General features: G+C 37.6%; 1 protein-coding gene across 8 annotated transcripts in view; it reads left to right on the forward strand.

Moving 5' to 3' along the window:
- Positions 1–23,581, forward strand: part of ATG10 (autophagy related 10) — a 450,669-nt gene that overhangs the window by 303,630 nt on the left and 123,458 nt on the right. For all 8 annotated transcript variants that reach the window (XM_057307382.1, XM_057307381.1, XM_057307388.1 and 5 more), the window contains one exon: positions 11,530–11,668. In XM_057307382.1, coding sequence (XP_057163365.1) covers positions 11,530–11,668 — 139 coding nt within the window. The remainder of the gene's footprint in view (positions 1–11,529; positions 11,669–23,581) is intronic.

A 23,581-nucleotide genomic window follows, 5' to 3' on the forward strand; every position in this document is an offset into this window, starting at 1 on the left:
GGTTTGAACTGAAGACCTGACTGGTAGAAGATAAACAAACAGACTCTCTTTTCTTCAAGGGGACATTATGAATAAATCTCCTCACTTAGGTTTGCTCAGTAATAGTAATAGAGATTTTTAGTGATAGAAGAAAAGTTTTTCTTCCTTCAATTACTTTTCCCTGTAGGCTCAATAGAGATATGGATCTCATTTCCTAAGCCCAACATACGATTTGGGGTTGATTTCAATAAAATATCTATGAAGTGTCTTCAGCATGATCCCTATTTAATGGGATTTAGTTGTAAAGCTTAATTCATATCAGATTTTCTAAATGAGAGATCACTGTCAACTTATTGTTAATTGAATTCAATAAAATCAAGGGTTCTATAATTAATGGGAACCACTTAATCGTTTTGCTCCTTGAATGAATGTAATTTTGTAAACACAGGTATCTTCTAATTTAGTGAAATAGCAACATTTTGAGGAAAATAAAGGTACATGACTTCTTTTTCTAGTAACTCTTAAATCAAATTAAATATACCTAAATCCTTCCTTACAAACATAATAAAAGAAAAAAATACTAACAAACTTACTCAAAAATGTCACTAAATCTCCTGTTGTCCAGAACATCAGTGCAAATTAAACATGCTAATAATTAAGATGGGGCAAACTATAATACAAAGAGCAATGGTTTCAGTGTTTCCACATGGGTTATAGGTCTATCTGTGCCTCTAACTAGGGGTGACACTGGGTAAACCACCCACCTTTCTGGGCTTTGTTGTTGAGTGTTGGGCTAAATGAAATGATTCAAGTTCCTTTCACTGTTAGAGTTCCAAGATTCTTTATCGTGCAACATGGTTTCAGAAAACTCTATTATCTATTTTTTTTTTATTTTGGAGAATTTAAAATATTAACAAAAGTCAACAGGATGGAATAATAATGACTACCAGTGAACTCATTAAGCAACCCCAACAGTTACCACTCCATGGCCATTCATGCCCCTTCTATACCTCCATCCACTGACCCCTCTCCTATGTAATTGTAAAGCAAATCCCAGACATTAGCCTGTCTTTATTAACCTGATCCATCTTCCATCTGTATCGTTAGCACCTAAGGTCTTAGAAATTTTAATTCATTTTTAACAAGACTCAAATTGCCTCACTATCTTTCCTTTTCATTTTTTAATAGAAATATTTTAGTTAACTGTAGATTCACATGCAGTAATGAGAAGTAATCAGGAAGATCCCGTGTACTTTTTACCCAGTTTCCCCCAGAGGTAATATCTTGTGAAACTATAGTATAATATCACAACCAGGATATTGGCATTGATACAAACCACTAATCTTATTTGGATTTCCCAGTTTTGTGTGTGTGTGTGTGTGTGTGTGTGTGTATGTGTGTATTTGGTCTATACAATTTTATCACATGTAGGTAGGTTCACATATCCACCACCAGAGTCAAGATATAGAACAGTTGCATCACCACAAGGATTCCTCATGTTGCCCTTTTGTAACACTAACCCACCTCCCTTCACCCACCTCCTAACACTAATCTGTTCTCTGTTCTTCATTTTAAAATTCTGTCATTTCAAAAATGTTATATGAATGGAATTATATAGTCTGTAGCTTTTTTGGATTGGCTTTATCACTTGCATAATACTCAGAAGAGTCACCCAAGTAGTTGTGTGTATCAATAGTTTGCTCTTTTGAAGAAGTGAAAACCAACACCCCAGAAATAGAAACAATTATAAGAAAATATTATGAAAAATTATATGCCAACAAATTGGACAGCCTAGATGAAATGGATAAAGTCCCAAAACTGGAGCAGGAAGAAATAGAAAATTTGAACAGACCAATTACCAGCAATGAAATTGAGCCAGTAGTCAAAAAACTCCCAGTAAACAAAAGTCCAGGACCAGATGGTTCCACAGGTAAATTCTACCAAACGTTTAAAAAAGAGTTAATGCCTATTCTTCTCAAACTATTCAAAAAACAGAAGAGGAATTCCGTGAGGCCAGAATTATCCTGATACCACAGCCAGATAAACACACCACAAAAAAAGAGAACTACAGACCAACATCTCTGATGAACATGGATGCAAAAATCCTTAACAAAATACTAGGAAATTAAATCCAACAGTACATTAAAAAAAGCATTCACCATGATCAAGTGAGATTTACTCCTGGGATGCAAGAGTGGTTCAATATTCACAAATCAATCAACTTGATACATCACATCAACAAGAGAAAGGATAAAATCCGAGTCCAAGATGGAGGAGTAGGAGACCTTAATTTCGTCTGGTCCCAGGAATTCAGCTACATAGCTATCAAATCATTCTGAACACCTGCAAACTCACCTGGAGAGAGAAGAAAAGAATAGCCACAGCTCTACAAATAGAAAAGTGACCACTTTCTGCAAGGTAGGAGGTGTGGAGAAAAATCTGAGTTGATATATGGGTAGATCGACCCCAGGGGGAGGGAGCCTTCATCAGCTGGCTACCCGCAAATGATAGAGCAGTGGAACATGAAACTGGAACTTTTAGAAGTCTGCTCCAGTGAGGGACATCACTCAGGCTGCTAAGCGGGGACAGAATCCTAGCTGGGACAGTGTGGTCTCAGGATCCTGGAGGTCACAGGAAGACCAGGGATGTCTGAATGTGGTAGAGCTCCCAGGCATCAGAGTGGGGAATCCGGCTACAAAGAGTGAGCCCAGGAGTGGGCTCTCAACTTGGGTTTGCCATAAACTACAAACCACAGCACAGTTAGGCCACTGCTCTCTGAGCAGGGACCCGACAAGTGGCAGAACTGGCGAGACCCCCCCTTCCTCCTTGGGAGGAGTGGCGCAGGAGGAAGCCACAGGAGTCCACATGGTTTGGAGACTCAAAACGGGGTCGTGTGCCTGAGATAGAAACGTTTGGTCACAGGGAAGGCGAGCACGAAGTGCAGCTGGAGACCAAGGAGACAGGAGTGATTGACTGCTTTTCTCTGAGGGCGCACTGAGGAGTGGGGCCCCAAGCTTTCGGCTCAGAGGCCAGGGATTGGGAGGCCGCCATTTTCATTCTCATCCTCTAAAGCTGCGTGGAAAGCCTTCAAGGAACAAAAGCCACATAGAGCAAACCAGAGCAGATTACTTAGCCTGGCTCCTGGCAAGGGTGGTGCAATTCCGCCTGGGCAAATACAGTTGAGAATCAACACAACAGGCCCCTCCCCCAGAAGATCAGCAAGAACACCCAGCCAAGACCAAGTTTACTGATCAATGAGAAATGCAAAATTGCAGCTCTAGGGGAAAACAGCACATAGAATTCATGGCTTTTTTTTTTTTTCTTTCCTTTTTCAACCAATTTCTTTTTTTATCAACTCCTTTTTAAAATCCTTTTTAATTTTCATTTTTACAGTTACATTCTAGCCCTTCACTGTATTTAATGTTATTTTTGTATATATATAAGTTTCTCTTTCTTTACAATTTTGGGATGCAGTTTCTTCTAACAGACCAAATTACACCCAAAATCTAGTGTATGGCTCTGTTCTATTCACCTCTGATCATAGTCTCTTTTTTGTTGTTGTTGTTTTTCTTTTTCTTTTTTTTCTTCTTCTTCTTCCTTTTTTTTTGTTTTGTTTTGTTAAAAGTCTTTTTAAATTTCCATCTTTACATTTACATTCTATCCTTTCAATGTATTTAATTTTATTTTTGTATATATAAATTTTTCTTTCTTTAAATTTTGAGTTGTAGTTTCTTCTAACAAACTGACCAAAATAAACTCAGGAGATAGTGTATTGCTCTGTTCTGTTCACCTGTCTGTTGATATCCCTTCCTTTGTTGTTGTTGTTTGTTTTGTTTTGTTTTTCTCTTTTTTTGTTCAATTTCCATTTTTAGAGTTATCTTCTGTCCTTTCATTGTATTTAACTGTATTTTTATTTATTTATTTATTTTTAAACTTTATTTTTATCCATACATAAGTTTTTTTTTTTTTCTTTACAATTTTGGGATCTAGTTTTCTAAAAAACAGACCAAATTACACACAGAATCCAGTGTATTGCTCTATTCTGTTCACCTGTCTGATTATTTTCTTTCTTTTTTTTTCTTTTCCCCAGTTTCAGGCCTCATCTGATTTGTTTAGTGCATATTTCTCTGGGGCCATTGTTGCCACTTTAGTATTTTGTTCTCTCGTTCATCTATTCTTCTCTGAACAGAATGACAAGTTGGACAAACTCACCTCAAAAAGAGAACAAGAGGCAGTACTGACTGCCAGAAACCTAATCAGTATGGACATAAGCAAGATGTCAGAACTAGAGTTCAGAAAAACGATTCTAAAGATACTAGCTGGGCTTGAAAAAAGCATAGACGACACTAGAGAAATAAAAGAACTAAAATCTAACCAAGTTGAAATCTAAAAGGCTATTAATGAGATGCAATAAAAAATGGAGGCTCTAACTGCTCAGATAAATGAGGCAGAAGAGAGAATTCATGTTATGAAAGACCAAATGATGGAGAATAAAAAAGCTGAGAAAGAGAGAGATACACAACAACTGGATCATGAGGGGAGAATTTGAGAGAAAAGTGATACCATAAAGTGAAACAATATTATAATAATAAGGATCCTAGAAGAGGAAAGAGAGAGAGGGGCAGAAGGTATATTGGAGCAAATTATAGTGGAGAACTTCCCTAATCTGGGGAAGGAAACGGGCATAAAATCCAGGAGGCACAGAGAACCCCCCTCAATAACAATAAAAATAGGTCAATACCCCTACATGTAATAGTGAAACTTACAAATCTCAGAGACAAAGAGAAAATCCTGAAAGCAACTCAGGACAAGAGATAAGTAACCTACAAGGGTAGAAACATTAGACTGGCAGTGGACTTAGCCACAGAAACCTGGCAACCCAGAAAGGACTGGCATGGTATATTCAGGGTGCTAACTGAGAAGAAAATGCAGCCAAGAATACTTTATCCAGCAAGGCTCTGACTCAAAATAGGAGCAATAAAAAACTTCCAGGACAAACAGAAACTTAAAGAATTTGTGATCACCAAACCAGCCCTATAAGAAATATTAAAAGGGATCCTCTAAGCAAAGAGAGAGCCCAAAAGCAACATAGACCAGAAAGGAACAGAGACAATATAAAGTAACGGTCATTTTACAGGCAATAAAATGCACTAAATTCGTATCCTTCAATAGTTACTCTGAATGTAAATGGGCTAAAAACCCCAATGAAAAAACATAGGTTATCAGATTGATTAAAAAACAAGAGCCATTGATATGCTGTCTGCAGGAGACTCATTTGAGACCCAAAGACACCTCCAGATGGGAAGTGAGGGGGGTGGAAAACCATTTATCATGCTAATGGACATCAAAAGAAAGCTGGGGTGGCAGTCCTTGCATCAGACAAGTTAGGCTTTAAACCAAAGACTGTACTAAGAGATGAGGAAGGACACTATGTCATAATTAAAGGGTCTATCCAACAAGAAAATCTAACAATTGTAAATATTTATGCCCCTAACATGGGAGCAGCTAAATATATAAGCCAATTAATAACAAAATTAAAGAAACACATTGATAATAATACAAAAATACTAGGGTATTTTAACACCCCCCTCACTGCGATGGACAGATCATCAAAGCAGGAGATCAACAAGGAAATAAGGGCGTTGAATGATACACTGGACTAGATGGACTTCACAGATATATTCAGAACATTCCATCCTAAATCAACAAAATACATATTCTTCTTGAGTGCATATGGAACATTCCCAGAAAAGATCACATCCTGGGTCACAAATCAGGTCTCAATGGGTACTAAAAAATTGGGAATATTCCCTGCATATTTTTGGACCACAGTGTTTTGAAACTGGAACTTAATCACAAGAGAAAATTTGGAAAGAACTCAAATACATGGAGGCTAAAGAGCATCCTACTAAAGAATGAATGGGTCAACCAGGAAATTAAAGGAGAATTTTTAAAATTCATGGAAACAAGTGAAAATGAATACACAACTATTCAAAACTTTTGGGATGCTAGAAAGGCAGTCCTAAGAGGGAAGTATATAGCAATACAAGCCTTTCTCAAGAAACAAGAAAGGTCTCAAATACACAGCCCAACCTTACACCTAAAGGAGCTGGAGAAAGAACAGCAAATAAAGCCTAAACCCAGCAGGAGAAGAGAAATAATAAAGATTAGAGCAGAAATCAATGAAATAGAATCCAAAAGAACAGTAGAACAGATCAACAAAACTAGGGCTGGTTCTTTGAAAGAATTATTTAGCAAGGATGCAGAGAAAGGGGAACCCTCCTCTTACACTGTAAGTGTAAGAGTGCAGCCACTCTGGAAAACAGTATGGAGGTTCCTCAAAAAGTTGAAAATAGAGCTACCCTACGACCCAGCAATTACAGTACTGGGTATTTACCCCAAAGATACAAATGTAGTGATCCAAAGAGGCACCTGCAGTCCGACGTTTATAGCAGCAATGTCCAAAATAGCCAAACTATGGAAAGAGCCCAGATGTCCTTTGACAGATGAATGGATAAAGAAGATGTGGTATGTTTGCAACAGAATATTATGCAGCCATCAAAAAAAAATGAAATCTTGCCATTTGCAGCGATGTGGATGGAACTAGAGGGTATCATGCTAAGCTACATAAGTTAGAGAACGTCAAATACCATATGATTTCGCTCATGTGTGGAATTTAAGAAACCAAATAAACAAAGGAAAAAAGAGAGAAGACACACACAAACCAAGAAACGGACTCTTAACTATAGAGAACAAACTGATGATTACCCAAAGGGAAGTGGGTGAAACAGTTGGTGGGGATTAAAGAGTATGCTCATTATGAAGAGCAGTGAGTAATCTAGAGAATCACTGACTCACGATTTTGTACACCTGAAACTAAAATAACACTGTATGTTAGCTATATTGGAATTAAAATTAAAAGCTTAATAAAAATGAAAGCAAAAAAAATAGTTTGCTCTTTTAATTGCTGAGTAGTGTGGAATGATGTATCAGTTTGTTTAGCCATGACCTGTTGAAGGACGTTTGAAATATTTCACGTTTTGGGCTATTCGGAATAAAACGGCTATGAACATTTATGTACAGGTTTTTTCATTTCTCTGGGACAAATGCCCACGAGTGTAATTGGTGGGTTGCATGTTAATTACATGTTTAGTTTTATAAGAAATTGCCGTATGATTTTATAGTCTAAGCAGCAGTGTGTGAATGATCTCGTTTCTCTGCACCTTCACCGGCATTAGAAGGTGTCACTACTTGCCATTTTAGCCATTCTAATAGATACACAGTGATATCTCATTGTAGTTTTAATTTGCTTAATGGCTTATTTGCCATTCGTTTATCATTTTTGGTGATCTTTTGCATTTTTACTCCTCCATTTACTTCTTTTCAGACTTTGCGGTGGGGATGGTGTTGCTGGTGAATTAACTATGAAGTTCATTGTAGAATACTTAGATGGGAGGAAACAGATCTGTTCCTGAAATAGTATTGCTCACTATGGTTCTCAGCTCTGTGTTAGAGTCTCTGGGAGTACAAAGATGAATAAGACAAGAACCTTAGTCTAATACCATCTGGCACTTTCAGAAGGGGAAGCAGAAAACATGGAGAAGTTTGAGGTTTCCAAATTGCATGACTTTTGCGTGAGTGTCATAGAGGTGACCATGAATGATGGATAGATTCCTGGCAGACACAGGCCAAGGATTCACATTCATTTAATATGAATTAAAGATGCAAAAATGACTTTGCCCACAGGTAGCTGCCCAGAGTGAGGGACTGGGAAACAAGCAGCCCTCCCAGTGAGATGAGTGCTCAAACACTTCTGCCTTCAAATCCCACAGAGGTGCTCCTGCTGATGAGAATAGTGATTAGAGTGAGACTTCTCATGGCTCTTCAGGAAGCGTGTTCTGTCTATCCCCTCTCTCTTACTCCTTGGGCCTCCTAACTGTTCCAGAGAAATTGCATTTATGTCCAGTTGATCACCACTGGCAAGTACCTGGTGTCAACCCCAGTGCATACCTGAGTGCTGAATTTGAGTTGAAGTGAAGATTGTTTCTAGAAATTTCATCCTCCCCAACAGCGCTGAGTCTCAGGTAGTCTGTATCTGCAGTCTGCTGCAGAAATTAATGACCCACTTCAGTATTTACTTAAGAATTGGACAGTGATTGTCTAAGGAGAGAAATAGCTCAATAGAGAATAAGGAATAAATATACACACACACAAATTTAATTTACAGTAAAGGTGGCATTAAGAAGCAATGGGGAAAAGAGGGACTATTAGAAATCCTCTGGGAAAAATTCTTACCTCACACCATACACAAAAACAAAATTCAGGTGGACTAATGATCTAAATGTAAAGTTAAAAACATAAATGTATGTGTATGTAGAATAAAGTTTAACATTTTCATAATTTTTAAGGGTGAGGTGGGCCAAAGTAGGAGGCCTTTTAATAAAGATGGGTAACTCAGAATCTGCAAAGAGAAAATGTATGGATTTTACTACATAAAAGTGAAAAAAATCTTTATGATAAAATAAGAAACAAAGTTAAAAAGAGAACTGAATGAAAATGTTATTTATATATATACATACATATACATATCACACATATCTTTACACATCTTGTTTTTCTGTGATGCAGAAGGATATATCTATATCCAATAATAAGTTATTTCTAATATACAAAACTTTGTGTAATTCCATAAGAAAGGTGCAAACTAAATATCAAAAAAATAGGCAAAGGATAGGAATAGGCAAATCACAGAAGAATGCAAATTACCAATAAATATATGAATAGATGTTCACTTTCACTAGTAATCAAGAAACTAGAATTTAAAACCAAAAAATGAGGGGTGCCTGGGTGGCTTAGTTGGTTGAACATTAACTCTTGATTTTGGCTCAGGTCATGATTCCAGGGTGGTGGGATTGAGTGCTGAGTTGGGCTTTGTGCTCAGCAGGTAGTCAGCTTCTCTCTCTCTGTCTCTCTGTCTCTCTGTCTCTCTGTCTCTCTCTCTCTCTCTGCCCCTCCCCCCCTTTCTAAAAACAAACAAATAAATAAATCTTTTAAACAAATAAAACCAAAAAATGACATTTAAAAATTCATCAAATACGGAAAAATTAAAAACAAATAATGTTCAAGTACTTATGGGATATGGGAAAGGACATTCTCCTACATTCTCACTGGGAATATAAATCGATGCGGCCTTTTTCTGAGGATAGATTGTCAGTTATCTATCGAACTTTAAAGCGCACATACCCTTTCATATAGTAATGTCCCCTTTAGAAATCTACCACAGAGAAGTAGAGGTGTATAAGGATATATGTGCTACGATATGTATTGCAGTATTAGTGGTGGTAGCAGAAAATTATAATCAACCTAAAATATCTAGCAATATGGAAATGCTAAAACAAACAAACTGTGGCATCGTCATGTAATGGAATACAGTGAAGCCATTAAAAGAAAGAGCAAAATCTATAGCATTGACATGGCAGGACATGATAAGATGTCCATGAATGAAAAGTATAAAAATCAAATCAAGGAAAGTATGTATATGCATCATGATTTTTTTTTTTTTTTTTTAGAGTGAGAGTGTGTGTGTGGGGGGAAGGGGGGAGGGCAGAGGGAAGAAGGAGAGAGAGAATTTTAAGCAGGCTTCATGCCCAGTGGGGAGCCCAAGGTGGGGCTCAAACTCACAACCCTGAAATCATAACCTGAGCTGAAATCAAGAGTCAGAGGCTTAGCTGACTGAGCCACCCAGGCGCCCCTATACATCATGCTTAAATCAAGGGTGGGTGGCTGTGTGTGTGTGTGTGTGTGTGTGTGTGTGTGTGTGTGTGATTATAGGCCAAAAAATTCTGAAAGTCTGGAAAAATACACTAACCTATTAAAAATGGTTACATACTGGAGGTATAGAAGTGCTGGGATGAGGGGAATTTCACTTTTTATTTTATGTACTTGTGCAGTATTTGCAATGATTTTTCTTTTTTTTAAGAGAGGGACAAGTGGGTGGGGGCAGAAGGAGAAGGTGAGAGAATCTGAAGCAGGTTCCACGCCCAGTGTGGAGCCCAACACAGGGTTCGATCTCACAACCCCGAGATCATGACCTGAGCTGAAATCAAGAGTCGGTGGCTTACTGAGCCACCCAGATGCCCCTGCAATGATTTTTTTTTTTTATCACAAAGACATAATGCTTTATAATGTTAAAAAAGAAAGGAAATTATAAATGCTTAACAACCTAATCTTTGACCAAAAAGAAAGAATTTGGTTTGAAGAACTGCTTTAAAAGGAAATACAGGTAACTTTGCCTAATGAAAAATCAAACAAACAGAAAAACCTCTTTCTTGCTGCTGTATTAACTTTCTGTATCTGTGATTTCTCTCTGGTAACTTAATTCGTTGTGTTTAATTGATAGTGTTTACTGGAGTTTAGTGAAAACTATTTTGTAAGTATCTTTGGTTGTGATTTATCCAGTGTAATATCTCCCCCAATGAATTGACTGTGAGTGGGGAATTAGTAAAGCAGATACAGATCTGGAGAGTAGTCTGTGGCTTTACTTATCTCCACAGGAAACCTTATTTCATATTGATAAAGTTTGAAATCTTTCCTGTAACTCTTTCCAATTGCTCATTGTTGTTACTGTTTTAATGAGAGGTAGAAATGAGCCAAACCAACCTGCTTCTTTCCTTTTACTAATTTAATTTCAAAGGAAAGTCTTCAACCCAAATTAACTCAAATAAATGAGTGTGGATGGAATCGGATTCTGACTCAACATGTCCAATTAATTCTTGCCCAACATTAAGATAAATTCCTCAGAAGCACCCACAAATAATAATAATAATAACAATAAAGTCCCTCAGTAAAGAATGATTAGTGCGAAGTGAGCCGGCTATAACCATCTTTGCTTACAAAAACCGTGTTTAAGTTGGCATTAATATTTGCCATCTATTCTATTATAAATATCAAGATTTATTGTAGAAATATGCCACAGATAGCACAATAATAAAGAAAACAGACTCATCTTAGGTTTTGAAATGTACCTAACAAACTCAACCTCTTGCAAAATAACTTTCTTATTCAAAATGGAACTGGGAATTGTTCAGCACACAATGAATCATCTTTTGGCAAGTACAATAGAATCTTTAGGGACATTTCACAGCCTCTTGTTCAATTGTTAGGATGTTTTTAGCTCTCACAGGTAGGGAAGAAGGTAGCTTGGATAGCCATCATCTTGTTGCTAAAATTGTACAGTAAAGATTTTTCAGAGTTGCTGTTGCAATAGATCTTTTGCTTTTTTTTTTTTTTTTCCTTCCTGTTTCTTTACCCAGAGCTGCTTTGTCTCTTAAAAACAATCTGGAATTACTTAATGCTAATGTTTTCTGGTTTTACTATTTACCCAGGACTCAAATGTTAAACATTAATGTTGGAAACTCCTTTTTCCTTACCTCATAGTCCTATATTTATTTAACTGTTATTTTGCCAGAAGAAAACCTCCTCTTTCCCTTTCTGTGTTAATGTACTTTTTTTTTTTTTTTAATTGACAAACACATTTTGTTTTTGTTTCAGGAGGCTTTAGAGCTACCCCTGGATGATTTTGAAGTGCCTGAGACCACAACGGGCAGCGAAGTGATTAAATATGAGTATCATGTCTTATACTCCTGTAGCTACCAAGTGCCTGTGCTTTACTTTAGGGCAAGCTTTTTAGGTAAGACCATGTCGCCTGCTAAATGTAAATTCATAACATTTACATATAAGGCAGAAAGCAGATTTAGAAAATTATTCTTGAGAGAAAAAGAAATAGAGTTAAAAATAAGAAAACTGTGGGTGAGGTAAGGTTTTACCAGTAAATTTTCTCATGCTTTAGAAAGAGTATCAAGACTTCAGAGTGAATGATATCATCCCAGCCTTAAGTCTGATCTTCAGATTCTTGGCCTCCTGCCCAACGTTGACTAAGCCCCCTGGCCCTTTTTCTTTTCCTTAAACAAGTAGGAACAACTTAAAGCTACAATGTTTATGTACTTCTAACTTTACAGTAAAAATTTCTTTCCATCTTAAGCGATTCTGTTAACTGAGAAGCCCCCATGCCACCATCCCCAAATACTAATAATTATTTCAAGAACTGTTTATCAAGTAGTTCAAGCTATATTTAAAAATAGCACGAACATTTCCTTCGGCCATCTATACATCTCCAGTGCCGTAGCTTCCTCCGATGCTGTTGCTCAACTCATTCCCCTTGCCAGGAAGGTGGAACACCCTGTCTCCTCTGAGGCCTTGGCTAATAAAGCTTATTTAATCAGCAGCCACATGGAGTTCTCACCCTGTAGTGCGGCAGTGACTCCCCCTTCTTGTCCTCTGACTAAACCGGGTCAGCATTGCAAGGCCCTGCCTCCCTGGGCTCAGGGACGAGAGGAGCAGCCTCCCCGGTGCACCCCCTACCCTATTGCTCCTTTTCTATCTGGCCTTATCAGCAGCATTTTGCATTTTGAACAGACTTCTAACTTTTTCTGGATAGCTAAGACATCTGAATTTAGCCAGTGATATTTTATTTTTAATTAAAAAGTAGCTTAAGCTGCTTTGAATGTGTATTTGGTAGATTTAATCACTTGCTGCCTTATATTGTTTAATGGTCTCTAATTTTGCAGTGTTGGCGGTTTAACAAGCACTTAGGATTTAAAACACAAGAGCACATTCTCATAGACTCCCTGGTGAGAAGATTTTAATCTGAGGTGCAGTTCCTAAGAACTGACAATTTGGGGTAAATTTTCAACATGGGACATGGGGAATTGAGGACACTGATAGTTACTAATTCACGAACTCTTGCTGCATATTTATCCATATGATTATTACAGGCCTTTAAAACACTCACTTTATTGTTGTAATTCTCTTTGGTTTGGAGCCCAGAGGTTAAAGGAGGCTTATTGTCAGTGAAGTCTGTTATCCTAAAAAGTAGAAGGGGCTACATTTATTTACCATGGGGGAGGGAAATATTTTTCTTGGTTTTGGTTTGCAGTGGCTCTACCTAGTACCTTTCTAGACTCAAAGACACATCAAGGCTGCAGGTAGAGGAAATAGGGCACTACTTCTTCAATACTGTACTTTCCTATAATTAGTATTCACCATAAGCAGTTAATCACCAGAGAAGAGCTCCCAGAGACAAAACAAGTTGTTTAGCTTGTCAGCATTAGGGAATCGGAGGTGTTGAAACATGACTGCTTCTAGCTGGAAGTGGGTCTTGCTGAGGCTGGTAGATGAGCTCATATGTGTACTTTGCTCTTATGTGCCAACAGCTCCCCTTACAGTACAGCACAGTAATTGTTCCTGCAAGTCCAATTATATTTTAATGAAATTTGTAGACTTCCTAAGATCTTTTCTTTATGATGGTTTTCTATTTCTTAAAAAAAAAAAAAAAACCACAAAAAACAAAAAAACAAACTAATACCCCACTAGCTTTCTTGGATCCTACCTATATACTTGTAAGACACCCTTTATTTATGGTTGATAAAAGAAAACCCAAACAAGTCATTTATTTTATGTGGCTGCATTTCTTGTTTCTCCCTCCCCATTCTATGTTGTGTGGAGTGAGCACTAGGGATTTTTAAATTCCAGAATTCATTTAGTATTTATTCAAGTACATTAAAATATCTAATTTAATTTTTCAAAGCATACTGAATGTTTTCTTGTGGAAAAACATGAAAAATGGTTCTTTCCTTTATCATATTCTAAGAATTTCTTTTCTCTTTTCTACTAACTTAACCTAATGGTGGTTCTAAAAATGTTTCGCCCTTTACTCTGGAGTCATAATTTTTCATTTATTCCCCTTAATCCATTCCTTTTCTCTGTGATATCTGATTACTCTGGCCCTCCATCTGTTTGTTAAACAGATCTCTGTCAGTCTGGTGAACGGATTCCTAACGTCTTCCTCTGATTCCAGGTCCAGATTTTTCTTTGTCTCATTCTAACAGAGTTCCGACCTAGAAAGAGGATGATTATAAAAATTTCTTGCTCAGGGGTCTTTTTTGTTGCTTCAGAAATAGTTCACTTAGCCCTGTTTTTGACAGATATTTAGAATTTCTTTTGCATTTGATTGTTAGTAAAAATTAGTTTCTCTGCTCTGATTTTCTTCTGCTACCCTTTTTTTTTAAGTAAAGCAATTAGTAGTAGTCATTCCCATTTAAATTGACATGACCTTTTATCAACTGGTTTTGATTCCAGAAGAAATATTTATTGTGTTTCTTGAAATGCAGATCCATTGATTTGTGATTATTTCTTATTCCTCTATATTGGCCATTGTCCACCAGGCAAACTATTGCCTAGGACTCAGCTAACATGGCATGTGCTCTTGTCACTCCCATGTAATATCATATCACACCACATCGTTTCACATCCTATCACATACAATATCACAAGTTTCACTATAACAGAATTATTTATTTGCTTGTCCCCTGTAAAATGGTAAGTGAGAAAATGGAGCTATAAGGTAAAAAGAGAGAGGGAGGAAATTCATAGTGAGTACCTACAACCTACAAAGTGATAACCTTTATTCATGGCAGTGGGTGTGTGTAATACACATGTGACATTCGTTATTTGTTTTACTCATTTTGATACCCACAGTATCTGCTGTGGTATCGTATCAACAAGTATTTATTGAATGAACCAATGATGAGGAATTTCTAACCATTTCTGCATACAACCCAAAGATGGAAACATTGTGATGGCGCCTTATTTGAACTGCTCTGATGGGTTAAAAGGAAGAAAGTGATGCCGTTGTCTCCAGGAAGCTGAGGACCCATCTATATACCTTTACTCTTTATCTTGATACTTCTTATAGACTGCAGAAGTAGTGGACTAAGGAAAATGGCACGTCTTGAGTACTCAAAGGGTGGGCATCCAGACTAGCTGTGCAACTGCCCCACTTCTGTAAACATATATTTTTATTCGATCCTTGAAGGCACGCAGCCAAATTGCACCGCATTCTGCTGCCGAGTATCTCTCATTCCTACTATTTGAACATTTAGGAGCCCAGTTCCCTAGGGGATAACATGGGTTTAAGAAGAGAAATAAGTCCTTCCCAGTATTCTCTTTTTTCCCAAATACTTTTGCCATTTGAAGTTTGGAAGAAGTAGTGGGCCGAACTTAATACCGTTTGTTACCCAGCAGTTGGTAAGAGGTAACTACATTCCTGTCAAGTAGTAATAAATAGCTTATATTCAAATAGTGCTTTGTAGTTTATGAAGTCCATTCTCACGAAACACTGACACCTTCAGTGTTCATTGTTTCTACCCCCCCCAACTTTTTTTTTGAAGTTCACTGTTTTAAAGAAGTATTTGTATCATGCAAAAGGCTTTGTCTATTGCCCATAATTCTAGCACTTTTTATGTCCCATTTTTCCTTTTTGAGGGCTTGGTTTTGGTCAAAAGCTGGTGGCAAGTGTTAGAAATGTAGTAAAAAAACCTCAGCTATATACATAATGTCTTAGGTCTTCACCAGAGACCTAAGCTTACATAGTTTTCCCTTTCGTTACAACTAGAGATTTCTATATTTATTTCAGCTTGAATTCTGATTTATTCCTGCCTTGTCTTTCTTCTTTTCCTTTGTTCTCAATCTCTATTGAAAAATAGACCAAGTGGTTCTTCTCATTTTCAAAATATTTAATTCTTTGGCTGACATATGGGTTCTTCTTGGGAACTGTTTTGACATATTTCTTTAATTAGTCAGAAGGGCTGCTTTTGAATAGGGAAGGAAGCATTTCTTCCATTCAGCAACTGAATGTCTGTTCTTTCTGGAGATCCATTCTATTATTGGCCCGGGGAGTAAGAGTATAGAATTAAAAATGTAACCCAGATATTTCATGTGGAAGATTTGTTCACTTGTTATATGCCTAGAGGATGCTCATGGAGGAACAGGGAGAAAGAAATAGCCAAAAAATAATTATCTCTCAAAGGCAACGCATGATAAAGGCCAGCATAAAGGAAGAATAATGGAAAGTTTGGACTTAGAGAGGTGTATAAGTCATCAAGGAGGAGGAAGAAGAGACTTGTTCAACATGGTCTGAAACAAGAGGAACTTTTGGGAGTGCATAGAAGAGAATAGCAGGAAAACAGAAGGATGGTGTTGGAGGAAGTTGGAGAATAAAAGTAAAAAATCCACAGCTCTGTCCAACAACTTGCAAGGGAAGGTAACAGGTTGGCTTTTCTGAAGAGGCTGGATGAAAGCAATGGAGAGGAGAAGGAGGGTGAGTGCCAAGCTGTAGGGCTGGAGAGAGCATGGCATATGTGGGGAACAGCGAGAGGCCAGTTTGGTGTAAAGGTTTCCTTAAGATGAACTGAGGAAGAGATGTTTGGAAAGATATGTTGAGGTCAAATTAGGAAAGAGATAATGGATTGGAAGGGGTTGCCAGCACAGTGAGAGTTAAGGCAGCTTGTTGAACAGGAAAGAAAAGGTGGGTTAGAGAGGTCCTTAAAGATTGAGGCAAAAATGATTCTAGTTAATTATTACAATGAGCAGAACATAGAAAATGATTTGACAGATAATTTAATTTAGAGTCTTATTTGATTGTAGAGAATCTTTAAGAAAGTTCATATGTGCCATGTATACTTATACAAAGTTATAAAGATATGAGAATGGAATGGAACATGAATTTGGTGCAATAAAAGGAGATTCTGGGGTTTGAATTCAAATTTAAGAGCCAACAGTGAATGTTATTAAGAAAAAATAATGAAAAATTATTTAACTAATACAAAGATATTCAAATTGAAAAATCCAAACAATAGAGGAAATTTAACAAGAATTATTTGTTGAACCATGTAAATGTTTGAAATAGTATGGGGAGTTAGATGCTTGTTTAAAACATAGGATGGGAATAGAATCCCATTGAAAAATCAAACCCTGGTTTAAAAATGTTTTAAAGAAAAAATGCTAGAGAAATGTGAAACAAAACAATAGGGAGAACTAATTAGCTGAAAGGTTTATTCCAACCTCTGTTAGTGCAAAACACCATATATTAAAAAAGCAACAGATTTTAAGTGGATTCAAGGCCAGGAAGAGGACATGAAAAGGTAAATTTATTTTCCTACCTGCGAGACACTATATCTTAGCTTTCCTGGGTAGATGAATGTTTGTGTTGTGCTCCATGAGGAAGAAACATTTCTTTGCTTACTCTTAGCAAAATGGTTCCTATTCGAAATATCCATGGGGTGCCTGGGTGAGTTGGTTGGTTAAGCATCGCCTTTGACTCAGGTCATAATCCCAGGGTCCTGGGATGGAGTCCCGCTTTGCTTTGGGCTCCCTGCTCAGGGGGAGTCTGCTACTCTGTCTCACTCTGCCCCTCCCCACCACTTGTCCTCTCTCTCTCTCTTTCTCTCATGCTCTCTCTCAAATAAATAAAATCTTCTAAAAAATAGAAACATCCAATAAACATACATGAGTGCCTACTGTGTGCACAATACAGAAACTCATTAACCTATTTTCCAAATCTGCTGAAAATATCACTGCTCAACTTGAAACTAGATCACTGCTTTTCTCCTTCTTTAAAGTATCAAAGCAGGGGCGCCTGGGTAGCGCAGTCGTTAAAGCGTCTGCCTTCGGCTCAGGGCGTGATCCTGGAGTTCCGGGATCGAGTCCCACATCAGGCTCCTCCGCTGTGAGCCTGCTTCTTCCTCTCCCACTCCCCCTGCTGTGTTCCCTCTCTCGCTGGCTGTCTCTCTGTCACATAAATAAATAAAATCTTTAAAAAAAAAAAATAATAAAGTATCAAAGCAGAGCTCTTTAGGTCCATGTATTAGGTGCCCCTAATAATTGGACCTGACCATGATAAGTAGAAAAGGACTTATTGGAAAGGTAGAACTTAGAGCCAACTGAATGCATTAGAATGACAAGATTATGGAATGTCTGCCTCCCTTTGGCTTTAGTGGTGAAAATGGGGCTCCTCCTTCTACTTATTTTGGAATTTCGCTCCCAAATTGAAAGTATGTTTGGATACTGAAAAATCAAACATCCGCTATGTCTTCATCTACTCGATACTATAGGTTTATGTAAGTATGGTTTTTTTAAAAATGTAAATCATGATTTTTTTTATCATGATTGTTCAGTCTTTATTCTTAGTAATAATTGTGCTATTTGGGGCACCTGGGTGGCTCAGTCGTTAAGCATCTGCCTTCGGCTCAGGGTGTGATCCCAGAGTCCTGGGATCGAGCCCCACATCAGGCTCCTCCTCTGGGAGCCTGCTTCTTCCTCTCCCACTCCCCCTGCTTGTGTTCCCTCACTCGCTGACTGTCTCTCTCTCTCTGTCAAATAAATAAAATCTTTAAAAAAAATAATCATGCTATTTGCTCTAGAAATAATGTTGAATGTTCATCTATCCAACCATTGGAAAATATTTGTGCATAAAACATGAAGATATCTGTGGAATACAGAAACAAACAAAGGAAATCAGAGATGGTTGATGCTCTCAAGGAGCATACTGTCTAGTGAGGGAAATTCACTGTAACAAGTAGAATATATTAAGAGCCATAACAGAGGCAAAAACTGCCTCCAGGCAGAGTAGATTGGTGGTTGCCAAGGGCTGGGCAATAGGGGAAATGAGGAAACGTTGGTCAAAGAATACAGTTTTCATTTATAAGATGAGTAAATTTTGGGAATCTATAATTAACAATACTGTATCAGACACTTAAAAGTTACTAAGAGAGTAGATTTTAAGTGTTCTAACCACACACCCACACACCCACACACACACACACACACACACACACACACACACACAATGGTAACTATGTGAGGTGCTGGGTGTGATAACTAACATTTTGTGGTAAACATTTCCTAATAAGACACATTTATCAAATCATGTTGTAAACCTTAAATTTGCACAAGTTATATGTCCATTTTATCTCAATAAAGCTGGCGAACAAAACTGCTACCAGGGCTCAGAGAACAGAGATTATCTTGAGCTGGAGTGATCAAGAGAGACGTGGCTGGACTTGGGATTTGTCCATGCAGTGATGAGCGAAAGGGCAGGCCAGCCTGGTAAGAAACCCAGGAAAGACAAAGTTCTAGATACTCCTAGGTTAGGCAGAGTTGGTGGAGACTGCTAGTGATGACCGCAACAGCACTACTAATACTTGTGCGTTGTTTTAAATGGTTTGCAGAGAGCTCCTGGGTACAGAGACGTTGAGTGTAGTGGTGAAAGTGCAGGGTCTGGAGCCAGAAAGCCTTGGTTCTGATTCCCAGTTGTGCTACTAACTAAATGCATGTCCTTGGGGCAATTATTGAACTTTTTGTTTTCCTTTCTTTTGTCTGAAAAAAAAAGTTGAGATAAGAATAATAGTAGTAGTAGTAGTAGTACCTACTTCATAGAGTTTTGAGGTTTGTGAGCTAATACATGAAATGGGGCTTGGCATGTAGTGCCCTTCAGTAATCCTAGCTGTGTTACATATTTTGATCCTCACAATAACAGTGTAAGATAGGAGCTGTTATTATCCTTGTGCACGTACATAAAAACTGAGTGCTTGATGGGTTAAATGATGTATTCGAAGGTACATAGAAAACTATGGGGTTGAGATTCAAACTCTTTAGCCCATTTTTTCTTTACTGCATGATACAGTAACCAAAATTCAGGAAACATACAAGTTAACCAATGTCATATGTAAATGAAGAGAAGTAGCCATAATCTGTATTTTTGGAATTTTCATTCAGATTTCCTGAGATTGATAAAGATATAAAGTGCTAAAAATGTAGAGATAAATAAAAAATACAGAATTAGGCAGCATAGTAACTGATATGATTGTACACGAACAATTAACACTCATTTCATATCACAAAGTAATTTTCTCACTGAAGCAAAATGAATTTTCCCCTTTGGTGGGGCATCATCTCTGCCTTACTGTGGAGTATGACATGGATTTTTATATCTGTCAAAGCTCTCTTGAAGACAATATATTGAATAATGACATATTTCATTGTGAATAATCCACCCTTTCCTTTTTTTTTTTTTTTAAAGATTTTATTTATTTATTTGACAGAGAGAGACAGCCAGCGAGAGAGGGAACACAAGCAGGGGGAGTGGGAGAGGAAGAAGCAGGCTCATAGCGGAGGAGCCTGATGTGGGACTCGATCCCAGAACGCTGGGATCACGCCCTGAGCTGAAAGCAGACGCTTAACCGCTGTGCCACCCAGGCGCCCCCCACCCTTTCCTTTTTATTTCTAGTGACCACATTCAGAACATTATTCTTAAACTTGCTGTAAATAAGATATATTCTCTGTAATCTTCATTTTAGGACTTAGGAAATTTTAGTGAAACCACGCACACTAGGATAAAGGTGACTTCAGCATGCTTGCACTGGAGTTAGGTGGTACCAGTGAAATCTCTCATGCTGTTATTTGATTCATGAAAACTAATAGCCCTGAGAAATTTAATTTAGAGAGCTGCACATTTTGAGTAATATATAGATTACTTGACATGTAGGTTATTATTCAATTGAGAGATTTTATATGAAAATTGTTAAATTAAATGCTACTGGGAGTTGCTAAAGATTGTACTTTTTAATTATTCTATTTTTCATCCAATATCTCTTCTTCTTTTATCATTGACATTCTAGGTTGCTGACAGACTATTCCTTTAGCTCAAATGTGTATTATCATTCCAGGAGATAGAGGCACACAGTAGGCATTCAGTAAACACTTGTTAAATAAATGGCCTTAATTTACCATGCTTACCTTGTGGGTTGCTGCTGAAATTATTCCAGCTTCTGCTTCAATTTTTCAAGTATGCAGGGGATTTTACTGAGCTTCTCAGCCTCAGTGTGATTAATGAGATTTCTAAGCATGTTAAAATTGGTGCTATCGAATATCTTGGGTCTAAAACTAGGGAGTTGTTGATTGAGTATGCTTATGTCACCTCTGACTGAGGCCAGATGGAAAAAAATAGACCCTTTTAACAGGGCTTTAAGTTTCTGATTGAAGATACCTTCAACTGAACATGAAGGCACATAATAATGTGTTTCATGAGCTTAACCAAGTATTTGTTTATGCCCACAATTTAATTTTAAGTTAAAGTTTTGAGTCTTTGGTTTTCATAAATAGATAGATTCAAAATCACAAAGTTGTCTTCAAATTTCTGCAATATTTAAGCTCCACTTTTATGATATGATTTTTGAAATATATTTGATGATCTCCATTTAATGGTTTCAGTGGAATTTCTGAAGATTCCATTTGGTTTTGAAATACTTAGAATCACAGTAATGTTTTGAATGTATTTTGTGTGTCAATAGTGTATGGCATGGTTTTGGAGATATTGCTGATTAGGTACAAATTTTTTGTTTTAGCATAAAAGATCACAAAACTAACTTTTGTATGTCTTTGATCGTGAAGCATGAACTGTAACTGGACAAGATGATAAAGGCTTGGAGAAAAGAACCCACATCACAGTCATTATTGTCATATCTGTCTGTGAGAAAAAAAGGTGTATTACCCAGATGGTCTGCGGTGTAGATGGTCAGCAGAAGCTGGAGATATCGGCACTCTCATCAAAGTAGCTTGCACAAGTGCTTGTTCGATCATCATTAATACATGCATTTTTAGACAGTCTGTAAATGCATTGCGGAATGCAGCCACATCTATTCACTTAGAAAACACTCTTTCTAGCAAGTGGATAGCACTCTCACAAACATGCATGTAGGAGCATGATGCATCTTTTTATGTTTTGAACTTATTAATTTTAACTCTATAATTATCTGTTATTTTAAGTTGACCAGATCATTTTTTTAATTCCTGTATCGTAAGATGTTAACTATTTTCCTGTAAATTTGAGGTTATCTGAAAATATATGTCACACACCCTCAATTCTAGCATCAAATCTGATGAAAATATTCTGTTACATTTGTTCTGGGTCTTTCCACATTGTTGCTAGCTGCTGATTATTGCATTTTGCATGAATGGTTCCAGCAGAGTATACAGGGTTTTGTCAGTGGTAATACCCGAACCACTTACTCCATCCTTAGATTGTAGGCTGAAATATTTTAAGGAGTAAGATTAAAATCATTATTGATGGCCAGATATTAAACCCAGAATTCTTCTCTAAGTCTGCAAAGCCTTTTTCTGTCTTAGAGAAAATAAAGTTAAGGAGGGCGTCCTTTCATTTATCATTTACTCGGTAAATATAAAGCATTTGCAGTGTGTGAGTGGGGCTTGGAACTACCCTGCAGGGCTGCAGTGGCGAAAGGATAGGTGCAGTCTCCACCCTCAGAGGCTGCAGGGAATGGCGGGAAGGGCACAGAGACTTGAACTTCAGCTCCAGTGCAGTCATGAACTGGCTGCCTAATTTTGGCTGATATGTGTTTCCCAAGCCCTTGGTCGTCTTAATTATACCAGCTCTAACGTTTTATTACCCTACAACTTGATGTCTTACAACTTCAACATCAGAAAATTATTTTAAAAGCATGTCATCTTTTTGTAATTTGATTATTTGGTTTACCATTTGACATTGAAGTACTAAAGATCGTATTCCGCTCTTCTAACATCAGTACCCACACGCGCGGGTGCGTGTGTGTATTTTGAAGGTATGTAGTGCCTATCTTAAGGGCAAAGTTTGGCCCTGCTCTGTAAATGTGTTCAGAAAACAATATAACACAGATACTGAAGGCAGCTTGTTTTTAACTTGTACCTAAACATGACATTCAAATGTTAATTGGATGAATAAATCTTGTTCATTTTACAGACATGGAAATGTCAATGGAATAAAACTATTTATCACAAGTTAATGGTCTCCTGCCGCCAGATAAATGCCAAGATGAAGATACTTATTGAAAATGTATCAAAATATTCTATTGCTATTTATTGAAAATAAAGGTTGAGGAAAAGTTCACACTTTTCAGGTCAAACATGAGAAATGCCCTGCCTCTGGTATTAGTATATTATATCATCAAACACAATGTGCATGGTGTAGAAACTTGAGAAAATTCTAAGAAATAGTGGTCTGTAAGTGAATCTTTTAGCTTTGCAGTATGAGAAGTACTGGAGTGGTGTGGTGGGGGCTGGGAGGAGATAGCTACTAGGTATTAAGCTCTGACTGTGTGCCTGGCACAGTCCTGGGTGTGTTCACTGATGCAGGCCCGTTCAAATGAACAGGATTTGAAAAGGATGATTATACTCATTTACAGGTAGAGTTGAAAGCCAAATAACTTGCAGTTGAGAATAAGTGCCAACACCAGAATTCAAACTCAGCCGGGGCTCCAGGTCTAATACTCTTCTCCTGCAGTCTACATGTCTACTTAAATTCCATGAATCTGGGTGCAATACCTTTTGCTTGGTGGAGGGGAGGGGTTGGGATAGATTATTTCCTTAAGTTTTATTGCACTTGATGACCAAATACTTCTTTGGGTCTAATGATTTGATATACTGATGAGCTTTATTTCCTTCTTTTTTTTAAGCTCTCAGGAGTGAGATTGTTGTAGTGTTGTTGTTGTTGTTTTTACGATTTTATTTATTTATTTGAGAGAGATAGCGAGAGAGTGATCACGAGTTGGGGGGTGGGCATCCAGGAGAAGGAGAAGCAGGCTCCCCGACGAGCAGGGAGCCCAATGTGGGACTCGACCCCGGGACTCTGGGATCATGACCTGAGCCAAAGGCA

The sequence above is a fragment of the Ursus arctos genome, unplaced genomic scaffold (assembly GCF_023065955.2).
Source record: "Ursus arctos isolate Adak ecotype North America unplaced genomic scaffold, UrsArc2.0 scaffold_5, whole genome shotgun sequence".
In the NCBI taxonomy this organism is placed as follows: Eukaryota; Metazoa; Chordata; class Mammalia; order Carnivora; family Ursidae; genus Ursus; species Ursus arctos.